The sequence below is a fragment of the Corapipo altera genome, unplaced genomic scaffold, assembly GCF_003945725.1.
Source record: "Corapipo altera isolate COAL_440 unplaced genomic scaffold, ASM394572v1 61, whole genome shotgun sequence".
NCBI lineage: Eukaryota > Metazoa > Chordata > Aves > Passeriformes > Pipridae > Corapipo > Corapipo altera.
In genome coordinates, this window is record NW_020884910.1 from 7027348 (window position 1) to 7046965 (window position 19618).

The following is a 19618-nucleotide window of genomic DNA, read 5'->3' on the forward strand; positions in this document are numbered from 1 at the left end:
TCCACACCCGCTCCCTCCTCCCCGCGGACCCGGCCCCGCGCGCCGCCCGGCCGCCGCCACTCCCGCCCCGCCGGCCCCGCGGTGACGGGCCCCCACCGCCCCCCCATACCTGCCGCCGGCCCCGCCGGCCCCGCGCTGTCTCCTCTCGGACCCGAGGCGCGCGAGCGCCGCTCCCTCCCCGCCACCCTCCTTCCCTCCCTGCCTGCCCGGCGCTGGCTGGCCGCCGCACTGCGCACGCGCGCGGGGCGCCGCGGCGCCCTCTGGGAGAGGGAGCCCTTCCGGCGAGACCGGCCGACCGGCGGCGCCCTCATGAGGGGCGGTGCGGTCCCCGGGGGAAGACTACGATTCCCGGCATGCAGCGCGCGCCCCCCGCGCTGGTCAGGCGTACCACTCCCTCCGCGGGCCATCTGGGGGTTGTAGTTCAGCGGGTGACGGCGCCGCGCCCGGGAGGGTCTGGGGACGGGGAGGAGGAGCCGCCTCTCTCCCTCCACGCCTGAGGGGCGGCGGTGGCGGCCGACGGGAGGGCGGGTCGCGAGTCCGGGCACGGAAGGGATGGCGGTGGCCGCAGTGGTGCAGCAGCCCCTAAAGGCAGGGAAGTGTTAGGCCGTAACCCGCCGCCCGCCAGCGCCGCCGGCAGGGAGCTTCGGACCGGGAGGCAGTGAAAGTGACAGGGATGCCCCGGGGGCTGTTACAGCTCGGGATAACGCAGCGGGCTGATATTTCCGCCGTAGTTAACGCAGGTTCCATAGCCGTGGCCTCGGGGTCACCGCAGAGCGCGTCACTGCGGGTGCGGCGAACAGCGGAGCCATTTCGCGGTGCCACGGGCGGTCCCGCGGCAGCGACAGGCACGGGGGCTGTGGCAGGGACAGACACAGCGGCCGTGGCAGCGACAGACACAGCCGCCGTCGCTGACCGCAGAGACGGCACGGAAAGCCATGATAAGTTGCCAGTCAGCCACGGAGTACGATGCGGTAGCCGCATACATTGGATTGTGTGGCACAAGCCGGCCCGCACACCCACAGAGGAGGACAGGATGGCGGGAGGAGGAGCCCAAGCAGCGCCCTGCCGGGCCCATCTCAGGAGCCATCAACCCACCAAAGGCCCATCTCGAGGGTGGGCAGGTGGAAACCCCAGTTAAGGACTCAGAAGAAGGGACACCTTGTCCAGCCCCCTCCCAGGGGAGCCTCAGCCCCAGAGCACCTTTAGGACTGGAGGTGTCACTGTCTTCAGGGTTGTGGGACACACAATGGGATACAGGGGAGGAGCATTTGGGCGTTGCACAGGATGCATTAAGGGGTGTTCAGGGCAGAAACAGAAGGGATTTAGGTGACTTGTGGAGAAACAAGCATGGGACATGGGAATAAAAAGGGCCAATAGTGTGTAAATGGTTTGGCCACACCCTGCACCTTATCAGTGCAGCCTGTCCAGTCTTCTCACTAAACTCCTTTCACAATTTGCCCTGGGTGAGGGCCTTTCATTACCACATAGTAATGGTGTGGAGGGATCCAGGTGCCAGCAGCTTGGACTTGTGCCCCCGGAGCAGCATTGGGCATGGGCATTTAGGTGAGTGTAAACAGCTATAACTAGCCAGCAAGGGGGCCTGGGAGCCAGGAAAAGGCTGTGAAGGAGGAGACAGCTCCCAGAGCGACCAGAGAAGGCCCATCCAGCTGCCAAGAAGACTGAGAGGCCTGGGGGCAAAACCGCCACAGGGAATTTACTACTGGGAGACCAAGGGTACCAGAGAGATTGGGATCGAGGGGCAACTACTGGGCAGACAACCTGAGCCAAGCTGCTGGAGGGAGAGACTCTTCCTGTGTGTGTGTGGATACATATTTAAATATACATGGATGCTCACTAGCACACCTCCATCCTCCTCAGCCAAACCGGGGCCGGGGTGGGGGGGAGAATGAGGCCGCTGGCACTGTGTTTGTGTGAGTGCTCTGTGTGGCTGGATGTGTAATCTGTGTCCATGTTTGAGAGGTGTATATGTGGATTTGTACATGTGCCTACTGGGAAATACAAGCTCAACCAGGCTATCACATGGGGGCATGGAGCTGCAGAGGCCTCACCTCTCTCAGGCTACCAGATATCACCCAGTTTTCCCATATCAGTAGATGTGTATATTTGTATGTATCATACATATCCATATCATGTACATATGTATATGTCATAGGGCTTCACATAGAAGAATGGCATTTCTACACATAGAATTGAGATAAGATAGATTAAAGCTGACAGGCAACAGCTTTCTCCCAAAGCATTTGCACCAAAAAATAAATAACAGTTACACTTTTCTTTCAGAGATTTCATGTTTCTTGCATCCTACCCAAGCATATCTGTACTGCAGCAGGAGGTCTGGTTACAGTATTGGTTGGGATTCCTGAGATGCCTTAATCAAATTAGCACAGGTAAGGGTGGCAGCAGAGATCTTCAAAGTTTCCTTGTTTTGATAAAAGTCTGCTTTCAGGTGCAGCTAAGCTAATGCAGTGGTGTGCTGCAGGTACAAGGATGAATTCCTGTTTCCTGTCTCTACTGCTCCCTTCTCTCTACCAAGTACACATTTTCAGGCACGGAGAACTATGTTCATTCTGCATGTCTTGTGATACCCTACCCTAAAAGACCACCACACATGGTGTCTTTTTGATTCAAGTCATCACCTGCAGGGAAGGATTTGCAAAACTTGTGGGCTTGTGTTAGATGTGGCTGTGAGGCAGCGTACCAAACAGAGTGAGACAGGTCCAGGCTGTCTGGGTCTGTGTGATCACTGAGCAATGCATGGAAGAGCAAAAAGCACCAGTTCAGACTGACTGAAAACACAGAGATCTAAAACCAGGCTGACGTCAGGTGCTGGTAAAATTAAGACAGAAGGTAGCTTCATTTCTGACAGCAACTTCTGAAGTTCTGAGTATTTTAGTAATCTGGGTTAATTCAAATGGAGGGCGTTTACTCCTAAACCAGTCATACAGAACTTTGAGAAGAATTTTACTTCACACAAAAGCTAGTCATACCCCCAGCATGTTTTTAAACACAGCCTCTAAAGATGACAACAACATTGAAGGCTAATGAGTGACCCTGAACCGGGGGGATGAGGGTGGGAGTGGACAGGGTAAACAGATCAGCGATCACATTGTGATTGGGTGAAATTTGGGTTTAGGCATACTACTACAGGCTCTCATTTTCCACAGTGCAGTGGGATGCCAGAAAATGGTATCACGATAATACAGCCCTTTCTAAAAAAGGCCACAGAGCCAGACTGCTCACCATATTTAGCACTACTAAATTGCGATTGGCACCAGCAAGCCTTGGTTGTCACCCACTGACATTTTGTTCAGCCCTAAAAATGAAAACAGTTGCCTGGACTGTTTCAAACTATGAAAGTCACTGGGGAATCACAGATAGGGAAAGAGAAAGATAAGGCAAAGTAACAAGTTCATCAGGACTTAGGATCTCAGAGCCGCCACAGCCAAAAGGGGTGGTTCTGTGTTTCTGAGGTGGTGAAAGGTGGCCACGTATGGCAGCAGGGTCACAAGAGGTGTCTGCAGCCAGATGAGGTGAGCACCCACCAGGGAGAAGCAGTGCCTGCCCTATCTGCACCCCTGAACCTCACTGACAGACAGTAGCTGTTTGTCTGTACTCACTATCAGTATGAAATGCTCACCATAAAACTCAGCACGAAATGCTTTCGTGGGTCCATGCTGGCAGTAAAACACGACTGCTTTCCTTTGCTCCTTTGCTTCCCTAGCTTTGGCTGACGAAGGGTGACACTGGGAGCTGTACCCTGAGGCTTGCCCTTGGTGGCTGGTGGAACCTTTTCCCTGTGCAGTGGAGGGATGAGCTGGGGAGTCTCCTGAGGGTCCCCAGGAGGTGGGCAAACAAATCTGACTGACTGCTCAGCTCTGGGACGTTCCTGCTCTCTTTTCTGTCCACCCTGTTTGGTGGACAGACTGGAAACCCGCGATTGCTGTCTGCACCACCTGCTGAATCTGGTGACAATGGGAGCTGGGGTGACAATTCCAACAGCAGAAACCACAAACTGGTGTGAGCACCAAGGGGAATTAAGTTGTAAAGGGCAAACCACCATCAGAGAGCAGCAAGGAGCTGATACACGGCTCTGGGAAGGGTTTTGATCTTCTCCTCTCATACAGAGGGCACAGAGTATTATTGGTTCTACCTCTCATCTTGTCTGTGAAATATCACTCCAGAACTGACAGTGTTAACAAATACAGTGAAAGAGACTGCTCTGTAAGCTGAGCTACATGGTCACATGCACAGGTTTTATTTTTAACATCCCAAAACTACTTGATGTTTCTGCCTGGGCTCGCTCCATGCCCTTCTGTTCTCTTCTCTTTCTTTGCTTGCAGTTCTCCCTCACCCACCTCACTTCAGCCCAGCTGAGCACAACCAGGAGAGCAAGTGTTTGGTACACACACAGGGGCTCTATGATCAAGGTAAGGCTTTTTTAAATAGAGTTGGAGTTTTTACTGAACAGACATTATGCAGTGTAATGGTTACTCTATCGAGCTGTGAAAATCAAGACATCTTCAAAACAGCCTTAGTAATTAAGATGAAGTAGAATAACCATGAGATGTCTTAAATGACACCCTAAAACAGAGGCAGCTGGTAACTGTGAGCACTTTTGTGACATACTACTCTAAAAAAAACCCCTCCATAATATATTCAGTGAATTAGCTGTAGTTTGCAGTACTGTATCCAGGGTTTTAAAAACTAAGATGCTGATTGTAACATGGGAGCTTCAGCAGCAGGTCAGACGATAAATCAAAAATTCAGTCTCTGTAATTTTCAGGAAACTCTGAAGAGAAGTGAGACAAGGAGATACACTTGGTGTATCCCTATGGGTCAGGGGAAAGGCAAGAGCAATCTTGTGGCAAAAATGCTCAGACTTAAAATCTTATGAGTTTTGTAGACTCAGACTGCAAACTTTATGTTGGCAATCCAGACTGAATGAATGGTGAAGTAAGAATTACAAGGGTTACAGGTACAACTGTACCATTTAATCTTGTGGCTGCCTAACAATTTTTATTCATGAATCTCTTCTCTTTTATGTTTTTTCTATGACTTAGACCTTAACCAATAGTTCTGAAATTCTCTAAACTGAGCACCTGCCTTGGGCTGCCTTATGTTTTGTTTAAAGCCATTCACTAGATTGTCTCAGTAAGTTTTCAGAAAAGTATGTTAATGAGATTGTTACTGGAGTGTAAAATAGAACCTGAGCCAAAGGAGAAAAACCCCATGGTTTGGACCATTCCTTTTTTCCCCCTCAAACTGCAACTAGACTGGAACTTACTGTTTTAAAGCACTTGCTGAACTCAAACCAAGACCAAACTGACTTCCCAGTTACTGATGCAAAGTAAGAGTTTGCCTGACTCATGTGTCTACCAAGGACAGCACAGGGCCCCCTCCCATGCCCAAGGAGCAGCAGAGCAGCTCCATGTCACAGCCTTCTGTCCTGTCTGTCTCCCACATGACTCCCCAACATGCCCAGCACAAGATGCTGATTCTGGGCTCCCCTGCACCATGCCACCAGCTCAGGGGACCACTTCAGCACCTGAAATTTTTGAGTGGGTTTGTCTTAGCTGAGCTATGGCTACATTGCACCAAGTAGGGAGGAGCACAAAATATTGCTGATCCAGGTCTCATAGTGGGGAGTGCAGGGTGAGGTTTCCACCAGCAGTGCCCTGTGTTATCTGTGCCTCACTACTCCAAACTCTCCCCTGTTTTTCCTGTACCAGCACTGGTGCATTTCACCAAACAGAAATTGCACAAGCAAGTTTTGGTGCCTGTGTGTAGCACAGATTTTCCAGGTGGGGAGGAGGCCTGATGGTGTAACAGCTTCTCTTGAGCTCCATGGTCCTGCATGTCAGGTTTAGGGAGCTGAAGACAAGGTGATGTGTTGCTGTGAGAACCTGAGTAGTGGGTGTGCTCTGGAAGAAAAGCAAGGAACATAGATTGAAGTCTTTGCCCAACTGAAGGACTGTACTGTGGACTTACTCCATCCTTGAAATTTTAAAGTGTTTTTTTCAGTAAAAAGCAATTCCAACCTGTTCAGTAAGTCTGAACTAATGGCTATATCCATGAAACGCCACAGCCTCAGCCAGATGATCCCCAGCTAAAAAATAGAGGGAGTATCTCCATAATTGTCACAGCTTCATTCTTCCACCTTTGGGTTTATCTAACAGGTCAGCTGTCTCCTGGAAAACCTTTTCCCTCCTCACGTCTTATACTGAGGATTTGAGGTTCACCAGGATTGCCCTGGAATCAAAGTGCCTCTGTAAAATCCATGTGAACTTTTTCAAGGTCACCTCAAAACTAGGGCTTGCTCATGCTCACTAGAGGGTTATTAACGTTGTTGATCACAATTTCATCTGTACCTTTTATTCTCTCTTTCCACCTACCCTGAGCTGTACCATATTCACTGCCTGACTCATTTAAATCTTGGCTGGCAACATGTATGTGCAAGATCAGTCCAAATGGCAACTGCAGAGCAGGTGTGCCAGAAGGACAGTGACCTGCTATGCCTAATGCCAAGGCGGTCACCCAGGCTGTCCCTGCTGTCGGTGTTGAGGGGTGGGGTTTGACTTACTTAGGGGTCACTGTGATTCCAGGTGGTGGCATGCTTGGATTTGCTTTTTATTTTGTATCAAAGAACAGGGCTTAAGAGGACTTAGGCTCCTGTACAAATGCAGCACAGTATGGTTTCCAACGGGCTGTGCAGTTGGTTAGAGCACAGTGCTGATAACACCAAGGTTGTGGGTTTGATCCCCATATGGGCCATGACTTAAGAGCTGGACTCAATGATCCTTGTGAGTCCCTTCCAACTCAGAATATTCTGTGAAATCATAGTGTTTTCATCCTCAGCTCTAAAAAATAAAAGTGTCTGTTTAGCAAAGGAGACCCAAGTCTGATTTCTTGCCCAGGTTGTTAAGAAGTAGTGACTGAGGAAGAATGGTGCATGAAAGGAAAAGAGAATGTCTAGGTTAAGGAGACTTAGATGGTGTCCTAGAAAATGTAATTCTGCAGCAGGGTTTTTGTGCAGGATGCATGCAGCTGCAAGTGAAACATCGGAACCTGAACATCTCCATGATTGGCATGTATAGTTATTTATATAAAATATTATTTATATATATATATATATATGTATATATATACATTCTTTCTGTTGTAACTTTATAATTCTTGGCTCCAGCATTTTGATGCAAATTTTCCTAAGATTTTTTAAGAGCTCATTATCCTGTTGTAAAATTTAACAAGATTGTTTTAAGTTTGTTCACAATCTCATCTCACAGGCACTCATTAGGGTCATTATCTGGGGTTTCTGAGTGGCCCTTTTTCATGTTTCTTCAAAATGGGAGGTATCCCTTGATTCTGTGCAAAGAGCTCAGGTACAATGTATGACCTTAGTATGTCAAATGATCAGTCACATATAGCACATACCAAATAAGAAAACACTTGTATTATTTTGGCTAATTGACTGCAACTGAATTAAATGTATATTTCCTGAAAATAAATCGTAATTGGTTTATAAACTGTAAGTTATTGTCACTGAACAGATCTGCTCCAGACATAAACATAGCTGCAGTTAAAATAGCAGCTATATATTTTTAAGCCTTACTTGATTTGCTGTCATGACAGTCTAAAAATAAAGATTTACCAAAGTGGACAGACTGTGGACTGTAATTTGCATCCTTTCTTGCACAGTAGCTTGAACATGATTGAAGTTAGCATTTCTGGTTTGCTATTTTTTTTCTAAGCCAGTCTTAAAAAATTTTTCAAGTTGCAGGGAAACAAGAAGTGTACATCTTTAGAGAAACATTTCATCACCTTACATATCTGTGTGTCACCTGCCTCTGGATGTTATGTATCAAACTTACTGAGGAAAAAATTTATAAACTTTCTGCTGAGGGTTCTGAAAGTTGTAGTTTGTGTGCTGACACTAATACCATCAACTAAATCACAGAGCTAACTAGATCATCAATTAAAATACAAAGCTCCTGATTACCGGTATGTCAGAATAGAAGCAGCATTCAAACCCTGATAAATATCAGGAAAAAATTCTCTGTCCCTTCTTCCTGTCCTCTAGTTTCACAGATTTAACAATGAGAAGAGAGACATAGACATATTTTGTCTGAAAAGAACAGCATATGCAAGTTAGAGATGAGGTAAACTCAACTAAAAAAATACCTGCATAATGATGAAGATGACTCTGCATCTGAATGCTCTGATATGGTCACTTTTCATAAACAAAGCATGTATTTTCTTTCTCTACATGTGATTCAGATGGGGTTTGTTTCAGCATACAGCAGTGTGAAAGCAGGCTCCTCTCCAGAAACTTTGCAATCAGTCCTTTCTGTGTTTTGGAGAACAATAAGGCCTGTGCCTTTGATGTAGTTTTATTTATCAGTTATTTCTCCTGAAGAGTTACTTTTGCAGTGGAAAGTATTGTTCACACAATACATTCATGTTTTTATTGCGGTGTAATGTAGCCAGCCTTCCTCTGACCTTATGCAAGTCATGACTGGGACTATTTTTAGAGATTATATTTGCAGCAAAATGCTACAAGAATGAGAGCAGCAAGGATGCTGCCAATATGAAATAAATCTATCTGTATCTCCTGCTTCTCTGAGTCACATAAATGTAGGTGTAACAAACAGCCTAAATCAGGACAGATGCCACCCTGAACCATGTGTATTTAAGGGCTGGATGTGACTGAGGCCACCCTGGCCTGCACTCTGGTGTCACCCCTGTGCAGAAGCCAGTGCTTCCCAAGACAGGGCAGGGATGTTATAATGGGCAGTTACAAAATACTATTTTCTGCATCACTGTCTGGAGCTCTTTCCATGCAAAGGTGAAAGTACCTGAGCCTTATTCTTCAGAGTGTAAGTCTCTGAGTAAAGGGACCACCAAGGGTGTGTTCCTTTATCCTGCAGGGCCAAGAGGGAATGGGGTTGATTCACTAGGAGCTGTAAGCAGGCACTGATCAGCACTGGAAATTGCAAAAGATGGAACAAAGTTGTGTTGAGCAATTAATACACATCAAATTCAAACACGAGTGTGTGGTCTTTAGTGCAGGATCCCAGGAGCATTGCCTTTACCAGACATCTTTCCTTCTCCAGTGTTTTCGTGACTTCCATTGCCAGGGTGTGAAAGTGTGAAAGACAGCAAGTTAAGACAGTACCTTCATGAAAGAGAGGGAGCAGCTTCACATAGCATCTCTTCTCCTTGAGCCTGAGCCCATCTCCTCTGCAGCACAGCTCTCTTAAGGGCTGGGTCACTTAAGCCTGGGGTTGCAAAAGCACTCATATCTAGGTAAACACTACTGTGTTCTCTTTAATCTTAGCTAAAAAGAACCCAAAGTCTTAATTATTTTGCTACAAATATCTGTTTTTTCTCAGAGCCCAACGAGAGTTTATTGGGCCTATGGTAGTTCCTACTGCATAGAAGATGTGGTGGGAAGACTTGTCAAAAATCTTTTTCCCATTTTCACAAAGAAAGAACAGCACCCTGTGTCCTATCTGAAAACAGAACTCCAGTTCCTCCTTATAATTAGCTTTTCCACTTCCACAAAGACTCACAGTGGGCTGAATCAAGCTGGAATGCAGCCCTTACAGCAAGGAGCAGGAGGTTAGAAGTCGGGAGTTTGCTGCTTGCAGCTGCTCTTCTTTGGGCCAAATTACTAATACCCGGTTGAAGATATCCAGGGAAGTAGCTCTAAGCAGTGACTGAGCAGCCTCTGGTGCTATAATCCAACAACTGTGTGTGAGGGGAAAGGACCCCCTAAACAACGTCTCTTACAGACATTGTTGAAGAAAACTTCAGGGCTGGATGGACCTCTGGTTTGACCCAGAATTTCATTTCTTATGTTCTTGAATTTTGTACAACAGGAGGCATGCCTCATGATAACCACCATCTCCATTCACTTACTGTTGGACTGTGCTGGACTTTTGGACTGGTTTTCCATTTGTAGGAAGGATTAACAGCTATTATCTGGAATTATTGCAAGAGTAGATATATTACATTAAACTGATTTAATAGACTGGGCAAGAATGAGAAATGCAATAATTAAACTGAAGCCAGTGGTTCTTTGTGACACAAACATAGTAATCTGGTAGTGATAACCTTTTATCATGTTCTTTTACTTCTGCTTTTTGCTGTTGGACCTCAGGAAAAGGTTTTTAAGGGGAGGAGAGAAAAAAATTATATATACTTGAAGCCACATTATTATGGAAGTGTGAGAACAGAAATTCAGTCTTCCTCAAGACAACATTTAATTAATACATGTAAATAATATATATAACATATATTAATTATATAACAAACTTGTTTAAATTTCTGAAACATTTGGTTTGGCACATCAACTTGTTCTTTTAATCCAGTCTGTTGGCTGCAAATTTTAAATTCATGGAGCTGCCTGGTGGCAGCTGAATTTATGAAATAGAGACTAGTATTATTTATTCTTGTTGCCTGGGACCTCTTTTTCTGTTTTCTGTCCCCTTGTGGTGTCACCAACACCCTCATAAAATGGATCTAAAATGTGATCAGCTTAGGGTCACTTATTAAGTACCAGGCAGTGTTTGACACTGACTTGTCAGAAGTACATAAGGTGAACTAGAGAAAGCAGAGCAGTGGTGACCAGTTTTTATATGATCATGATCTAAAACAAATCCGAAGGGAGAAAAATGGATTCTTTCTCAAAGAGACACCATGTGAAAGACATGAGCAGGCTGGCCTCCCCTGCACCGTCATATGAAGGGAAAAGTCCTGTCGAGATTAGACCTTTGTCGCTCCCCATTTGCCCTCTCTGCACAGGGTGGTATGGAGAGGAGCATGGAATAAACCATACCTGCCATCTTCTCCTTCCTCCTATCAGCATTCACTGGTGGCAGCAAAGGGAAGAAAGGTGAAAGACAGTTTGTAAAAAAAAAAAAGTAGAAAATGGATTTGTTGGAGTGAGTATAACCTTGCAACAAGCCACCAAGGCATCACTTTATTCCAGGTTTTGAATAAAGCAGAAGTAGCAAATAACCTGCTTGAAGGAAAGTTCCCTGCAGTCTCTGTTCCACAACATGCAGGCATCATCAGGGGGCATGGAGGTAAATCAGGAAAGCAGAGTAAAGAAGCCTAGGCAAATTAGCATTTACCCAGGCTGTTTTCCGCACTGGGAACTGGTGTCCTGAAGATAATTCTCACTCTCAACCTTGCTGGTGTAGAGCAAAGAGATGTTCATTTGTGCAACATTCATGTTTTTATGGGAGAGAGGAAAAAGGAACGTCATTTTTCCTACTCAATGTTGAGGAAGTGGAATGCTCCTTCACTGTGCCTCTGGCAATCTTGATTTCAGCAGCTTGGTTTAGAAAGACCCAGTGTAAATACTGGGATAGAAAACCACTCGCTCCCAAACCCTGGCTGCTTGGGCTAACAAGTAAGGACCTTATCTATATCTGTGCTGCTACCAGGCCACCCTGTACTGTGGGGATCAGAGCTGATATGTGACTGTACAGAGCTGGCAGTCATTTGCCCACAGCCTTATTCCTGCTAGGAGTGCATGTGAGCACCTAATGTGTAGAAACCAAGGACGAGCACGGAGGGTCTGTGGCCATCTTTGCTCCTTCAGGCAATAACTCTTGTCTTGTCTTTGCTACACACAGCACCGGGCCCAGAAAGCTCCCCCTGGGCAGCACAGACACTGTGAGAGATGTTTCAGCCGGCACTGCCGCGCACCAGTTGAGATCTCCGTCTCCTGCGTGGTGATCAGCTGCCGCCTTCACTGCGGGGCCACCTTCCACATGTGCAAGGAGGAGGAGCACCAGTTGCTCTGTCCCTTAGAGCAGGTCTCCTGCCTCAACTCAGCTTATGGCTGCCCTTTTTCCATGGCCCGCTTTAAGCTGGGGAAGCACCTCCAGGTCTGTCCAGCCAGTGTTGTCTGCTGCTCGATGGAGTGGAATCGCTGGCCAAACGTGGATTCAGACACCACCCTCCACAAGAATATTATGAAGGAGACCTTAAATGAAGAGTGTCTGGACACAGCCTTGGCACTCAGAGACCAGAAGGTACTTTTCAGGACTTTGAAAATAGCCGAATTGTTTCCAGAGTGGAGGAAAAAGGATGAAGTGGAAGAGCTTTTGGACGAAGCCACGGGTGGTGAAGCAGGTGCTGTGGGGGGAGTCACCTGTGGTTCCCAAGAGGGCAAAGACCAGTTACCGGAGCTCAGCCAACGTGAACGTGAAGATCTGGCAAAGGACAAAGAGGGAATGGACCTGGGAAGTTACAAAACCTGGGAGAACATTTTCAGCAAAGAGCTCCTGGCTTGCCAGGTTGCGGGCTCAGCAGCCAGCACAGGACAAAAGACAGAGGAGGCTTCCAACAAGACAGCACCAGCCTCTCATGCTGCCAGCTCCACAGAGAAGGCAAAGGAAGGACCTGACGGTGCAGAAGAGGCAGAGGACCAGAAACCTGAACAAGTAACACCGAGTAGAGAACTGAAAGGAATGGCTCCCTGGCAAGATGGGGTCCTGGAGAGGCTGAAGAAGGAAGTTGGTGTAGGTGATTACAACATGTATTTGGTACATCATGGTGGAATGCTCATCCGCTTTGGCCAGATGGCTGCTTGCACTCCCAAAGAAAAAGACTTTGTCTATGGGAACTTGGAAGCCCAGGAGGTGAAGACTGTCTACACCTTCAAAGTGCCAGTTAGTTACTGTGGCAAAAGAGCACGACTAGGAGATGCACTGGGCCACAAGATGCCAACTTCAGACAAGTCAGTGGATACCTCAGAACTGGGAATAAACATAGAAGAACTACCTAAGACAAATATAGTTGAAGCCACACTGCTGTGTGCTCTGGAAAAAGAGCTGAAAGGCCATGAGATCTCTGAAGCAAGGGGTATCGATGGACTCTTTGTGGATTTTGCAACACAGACATACAGCTTTTCTTTGGAGCCCTTCTCCTCCGATGCTGTTCTAGCAGATGTTCTGGATGAAAAAAGCCCACAAGAACTCCACATGGAGCTCTACACTGATTGCGTAACCAGAAGACACAACAAAAGCAGTTCAGCTTTCACGTTCACTTGCAGTCATTTCTTCAGGAGAGATGAGTTCCCATCCCACTTCAAGAATGTACACGCTGATATCCAGTCATGTCTGGATGGATGGTTCCAGCATCGCTGCCCACTGGCCTACCTGGGATGTCCTTTTGTTCAAAATCACTTCCGCCCTGATGGACTTAAGGCCAAGGTTATATACAGCAAGCCTCTCAAGACATTTGCTATTAAGCCAGAGGTGGACACCCTTCTTGCTGAACCAGCAAAGTGCAATTTCACGGTGGATCGTCGAGGAAGAAGTAAGGACTTGCTGAGCAGCCTCCCAGTGGAAGTGCTCAAGTACATTGCGGGATTCCTGGACAGCTTCAGTTTATCTCAACTATCACAAGTGTCAGCGCTCATGAGGGACATCTGTGCCACTCTTCTTCAAGAGAGGGGAATGGTCCTGCTGGTCTGGGAGAAAAAAAGATATTCCCATGGTGGTACTTCATGGAGAGCTCGCAAAAAGGCAAGTGACTGTGACAATGGGAAAAAGAGACAGGAGTTCTCATCAGATAAACATAAGAATAGCAAGAAAAGCTGCAGATAAGCATGCAGATGTGGGGAAGGTTCATGAGGTTGTGAATTTGCACAAGGGTTTGTTGTCAGGGGCAGGGCTGGAAAGTGCAGCACATCTAGCAAAGGCAGGAAGGTGTAACTAGACATCTTCTGACTGGCAGAAAGTCCCCACTCAAGCTTGTCTTGAGTAACCCACTTGCATGTGCACCATTTTTAGGCACTGGGAACTAAGAATTCCTGATATTTAAGCATTACCCATGGATTTTTTAAGAACTTGATGTTCATACTTTTTTTGTTCTTTACAAGCCAATCTAGGGTATGTCAAAATGCTTTAGAATGCCAAAAAGGTAAAGAACAAGGAGAGATGGCTGTGAAAGGGGCTCAGGCATTCACATCAAACCCCAAGGGCTTTTATGATTAGTTGTTTATAGGATTACCATGGGTGAGGGAGCAGCATAGGTGTAGGAAACCACCTTCTGCAAAGCTGGTCTCCCACTGTTTGTATGGGAAAATTGCTGCCCTTATTGGCTGTTTAGGTTGTTTAGGAAGAAATACGTAAACACAACTCAGTCTAAGTCCTAGTTGAACATTAGTTATTACGGGAGTTTTTTTCTAGCTGATAGCCTTGCGGCTGTTCTAACATCAAATCATATAGTGATAGAAATGTTTAAGTTGGAAAAGACCTCTGAGATCATTGAGTCCAGCCATTAACCTAACACTGTCAAGTCCACCATCACATAGAACTGTTTGAAAGAGTAGCCTGACCAAGCAGACAAGACAGAGATCTAGGAATAAGAATTTAGAGATCCAGGAGAGACTCCCAGAAATTATCTAAGGACTTGGCTTTCAAGCAGAGCCCTGTAGGTCTCTAATTCTTGATTCTTATCAAATGGAAGCTAGCAGTTCATGACTTCTTATTAAGATAAAGTACTCTCTTTTAAGAGAAAACGTGAAGCATGGTGAGTTCAAAAATCTGTGTAACAAAGTGTTGGTGGCTGCAAGTTGAATTAACCCAATCCAAACCAGGAATTAGCCACTGAAATAATTTACTGGAGGATGTGGCTTCCTTCAGTAAAAGGAAGACATTCTAGCCACCCAATCATAGAGCAAGTAACTTCAGTTATTGTAGTACAATTTCAAACCAGCAGCATTGAATTTAAGGACTCTCTAACCCTTTTCATGTTAGCTCTCTGTACTGACCACACAGGAATCTTGTTTCCAATGCACAGACTCTGCTTGAAAACATTGTTTGTAATTCCAAATTTCTTGACTACTGTGTATCATAGCTATTATTACTTAGAACTAGGGCAGGGTCAGGCGATCTTCAGCATGGCACCTCCACGTATTATCCTTCTTCCTGAGGAAGAAACATTTTTATGGAGAAGAAATCTTTAAAAATTAATTTGATTTAATGGTATACAGCAAATATTAAAGTCACTTAATCATGGTCGTATCACTACATGCTAGTATATCACTAAGTGGTGCATGGTATCACTGCAAACAAGAAGTTCAAACAAGTTGAACTGCACATTTCTATTTTCTACAAGTTTGTATGTCCTCTAGTAATAACTTTAACCTTATATTTCCCAGAGTTTTCTGGAGTGGGGTGAATAATAACAGTGTTGTAATGGTAATTGTTTTGTAGTTGCCAATAGGTGCTTTGGAAGGTGTTTATATCGTCAGGTTTCTTTGAGACACATATCACATAAGCATGCTGCGGTCACTTTGCTTTATAAACATCTTGGATCACACCACACATGTGATGGAGTTTTCTGCAGAGATGCAGTGGTCAGGTGTCCTCAATTTCCTCATGCTCTGCACTGGATTGACACCATGAAAGTCATGGTGTCAGTGACTTCCCCATTAAAAATCGCAGGTGATGACTAAAGCAGAAAAACCAGCAACTATGAGATACATAACAATACAGACCCCGTGTTTGTTTATACCAGGCCTGCACAATCAGATGTTCACTAGCCTGTCCAGTAGGAGTAATGCACACCCACTGTGAGCATGTATAGATAATTAAAATCTGCTTCTGTTTTTACCACCATCTCCATTTTCTCTCCCCAATTTCTTTCCCTTTCCCATATTAGATCTGGCAGTTCAGCAGCCTCTTCTCCAGAGTTCACAAATGGCAGCGCAGTGATGTCATGTGCATGTCAGAACACTTGAAGAATTGTCCCTTCTACCAAGTGGAGCACAGGACGGACCCCGTGCTGCTGACGGGCATGTCTGAATCTCGAGAACAGACTCGAAAGACTTTGGTTTCTACTTTCAAGCACAGAGTCTGAACAACCTGCTTGCCCTCTGCCATGCTCCCTTCAGGCATCTTCGGATAAAGATTTGGGAGTTCAAGTGTAAAGACTGTTGCTTCCAACTTCCCTTTGGATGTACAAAACTTTCGTCTCCCTAGCTGTGTTTGAAACATCCTGCTTTTTTTTTTCCTGCATTAATTTAATTGTTGAAATATCATCCACTGCTCACTAACATCACATGCTTTCTGTTTACCTTTCTGTTCCTTGCTTAATACAGCATCTGGAAGAAAGCAATAGGGATCTTGTTTGAAAACATCATCTTTGTAACCTTGAAGGTAGGCTGCTGCTCCTGTACCATGTGCCTGAGAGAAGCAAGAGCAGTTAATGTACTTGGCTTGACTAGGTCTGGAACACCTTGTTTCCATCTGTAAAGCCAAGCTCTAGGAGCACAGATAGATGCCCTTCTGCCTGGCAGATCTAGGGACTGGTAACCTGTTCTGAGGCATGGGCAAAAGAAAAGGACACGCCAAAATTAAGGGAATTTGTTAGAACTCCAGTGAGAACTGAGGAATTTGCGGTTTTGCAGTTGTAAGTTGCAAATTCTAATTGTAAGCAACTGTAAACCATATGTCAAAGAAATACTATTCTTTTCCGTAAAAGAAGAGACATTCAGCAACCCATTCAGTAACAGTACAGATAACGCTTGCTTTACAGAGCAGAAGAGTGGTTAAGATTTGGTTTATTTTTTAATAAATACACTAACTTGAAAACACAATGGGCTTGTTGAGGCAACAGATGAGAGAAAGCAGGCATGTTACCAGCAGTGTCTGTCTCATTACACTATTTAAACCCATTTCAGTGGCACTAGAGAGAAATGCCATGGGTGTGGTGGTAGGTGGGATTCCTCTGAAATGGCCATGAACTTTTTCAACAGCTTAACAACAGCTTACAGCCACTGCACAGCCACAGTGGTGCTGAATCACACCCCTTTCTTCTGGTTCATAGCCAGAAGTGCGAGTTCAGGACATGAGATCTGACTTTCATCTTACTGTCTCAGGCAGAAGAACCTCACTGGGAGCTGGGATATCCGCTGGCTTGGACCACTGCTCTCCTCACCTGGGCTGGCCAAGTGAAAACTGGCTCAGGTGGATGGGCACACACCATGCTTGCCATCCCTGGTCTTGGTGCATCTGGGATGAGTCGGCTATGCAAGAAGGAGCCCTTTCTTACCCACAGAGGTTGCTGATGAACCTGAGCTGAGTGCTTGGTAATCAAAGGCATGAATTGCATGGTGACTGAAACCATGCTGAGTGCAGATAGTCCTTGTCTACACTTACAGCTTAAGTGGTCCCTGTGAGATTTTTAACCATACGAGGATGTTTTTCTTCTCCAGACACACCCACTCAGGGGCATATTGTCTGAGTTGTGGGGACAGTGGATTGGTCCCAGGAGCAGAAGTAGCAGCAGTTCCTTTTTTTTTTAAACGTTACTCTGTTTTCTGTCCCTAGAGATCCCTTCTGGAAAGTCTCATAAAGCTTTACACATGAGTGTAAGTATTTGTGCCACGTACTTGAAAATGAAGCCAAGATTAAGATTATGGATAAGTTGGGGAGAAGAAGAAAAAATAATAGGATCTCAGAGTAAGCCAGTGTTCAAGGTTGTGTAAGAGACCATGAAAAATTTCAGTCTATAAGCAATCTCTCACATGATCAGCCACTTGGATGCTGTGAACTGGTGTGGCTGCCCCTGACTACCCTGATGTTGTGGCTTATGTTAGGTATGAATTGGGTTCTTTTTACCTTTACTGTCAGTGTCATAAGCACGACTTCTATTCCACTCCTGACCTTCTTCTATCAGTTCCAGAGGGTTTTGTTCTTGTACCTCCCTGCTTCTGGAGATGGCATGACTTCAGTTCCAACTTTATTACCACTGATCCTGCTTCTTCCCTATGCAGGAGGTGCCCAAGTCAGACTACAAGGAGGACACAACCTTTGCAAATATGATGGTTCAGGGAGGAGTTCAGAGGTAGGAATGTCACAACCTCTATCTCTTGGGGTCAGCCAGGGTGTACATAGAACATCTAGGAGACTGGATCATTTTCTTTCTGGTACTGCTATAGAATACACTGGAGTGACAGAGGATGTTAATTCACACAGGAAGAGACACATTTTTCCCTGTGAATATATAGGTATACTTCTGTAAACTATAAATTTGGCTAACTAACCTTTAGCACATCAAGTGAAAGCTGAAAATCCACAATCATCTTCATGTTATTCTGGTTAACCTGACCCTGGAATAGGCAAAGCTGTACAAAGAAGTGGAGATCACCCTTATACTGCTGTGTACCCACCTGGCCAACGTCAGCTTCTCGCTTCGTCTCACATTTATCACTAGCGGAGAGCTGTGGGCTGGTGTTGGATGCAGTTTTATTAATCTGAGGGTGCATGCAAAGCTGTTGATAGTCCTGTCCATTGGCAGAGTCAGCAGAAGCTTTAGAAGCTGCAAGGAAATTAATTTGCCTGTCCTGTTTACCTTGGTGAGCACAATGCTGGCTTATTTAAAAGGTAAGATGCTTCATTTTGAGTTCAGCAAGTCCTTAGCTCCTATTTTAAGTTTGTAATTTGGCCGATAAAACTCTTCCTGAATTTCAGCTTGAGGAATTTGATTAAGAGAAACAGAGCATTTAGTGTTTTTCAAAATAGGTCTATTGCTGTGGAGGGCTCTGAACTGGAAAACAGGATCCAAGTCCAGCAAACCATACAAGCTGCTTTTGGTCCAGACCCCACATTCTGGATCTTCATGACTTTGATCTTGCTTGTGCTGCTCACAAATCTTGTGAAGGGCAAGAGCAATACTCTGCACACTCCAGGCTGATATGTTTTGCAGCATTTTCTCTCACTGGAAGAATGGGAAGTGAAATTATGGTGCCATGGAAATCAGAAATCTCAGAGTAGAGCAAAAACAGTCATGACAACAGAAGACAGGAAACAGAAAAGGTAATGGGTTTGGATAGAGGAGACCTGCCTGATTGTAGGTGTTATGAGAAGAGGCAAGCAGAGACAGGTAAAAGGGCACAGGAATGAAGGGAAGTGGGGTATGGAAGAGGTGATGGAGCTGCAAATGATTTAGGAGGAAACAGTGCAATTCAACAGACACTAGGAGGAGAAGAGTGATGTTTAGGAGAGCAGAGACATAAGGGGAATGGAGATTTTAATTTTATTTTATTTTGTTTTGTTTGGTTTCTACTGACAAGATATTTGGATGAGCCTCGTGAACTCAGTGAAATGCTGATTGTGTTTTGAATTGTAATTTATACAGTGGAACTCACTCTGTGGCACAGCCTCTGTTCTAGGTTAGAGTATTCAGCCAGCAGATCACTGAAACATGAGCTGAGAGGCCTCAGTAAAATCACAGAGTTACCAATGCTGATATTGCTGTATGCTGCCAAAACAAAGAGATTTCCTGGATAAACACTTCTCCTTGAGAAAAGGTCCGAAAATTCCCAGTCAGTGCTATACAGTAACATGGGGCAGATGATAATTTTTAAGGGGTGAAAGGGCAGGTCACCTACTGACATGTATCCTAAGTCTGGTTTGAAGGAAGAATTTTTTTGGGCTTCCAACACCCAAAACTGAGTGAGCACAGATAAGGCGAAGTTTAAGCAGTGCCTATTATTTTGCAAAACTCTGTAACTCCTTGTTGCTTTCTTAAGAATAAAAATTATTATGGTTTAAAAAAAAATCCATTAAAA

At 45.4% G+C, this 19618-nt stretch overlaps 2 protein-coding genes across 4 annotated transcripts in view; one reads left to right on the forward strand and one right to left on the reverse strand.

Moving 5' to 3' along the window:
- The window catches only part of KPNA1 (karyopherin subunit alpha 1), a 51589-nt gene extending 51377 nt beyond the window's left edge, over nucleotides 1–212 (reverse strand). The window contains exon 1 of the mRNA XM_027653490.1: nucleotides 110–212. The gene's annotated coding sequence lies outside the window, so the exon portion shown is untranslated. The remainder of the gene's footprint in view (nucleotides 1–109) is intronic.
- A 2916-nt stretch (nucleotides 213–3128) lies between these two features.
- Nucleotides 3129–19618, forward strand: FBXO40 (F-box protein 40). Of its 3 annotated transcripts, none has more exons than XR_003529328.1 (4): nucleotides 3129–4448; nucleotides 11664–13562; nucleotides 15706–16202; nucleotides 16925–19618. XR_003529328.1 is itself a non-coding variant. In XM_027653584.1 (4 exons), the coding sequence occupies exons 2-4, from the start codon at nucleotides 4440–4442 to the stop codon at nucleotides 15901–15903; spliced, it is 2106 nt and encodes a 701-aa protein (XP_027509385.1). In that variant the 5' UTR covers nucleotides 3439–3551; nucleotides 4362–4439; the 3' UTR covers nucleotides 15904–19618. The 3 variants fall into 3 exon arrangements, 2 of the variants coding, with proteins under 2 accessions (XP_027509384.1, XP_027509385.1); XM_027653584.1 differs by having other exon boundaries at nucleotides 3439–3551; nucleotides 4362–4448; nucleotides 15706–19618; XM_027653583.1 differs by having other exon boundaries at nucleotides 15706–19618.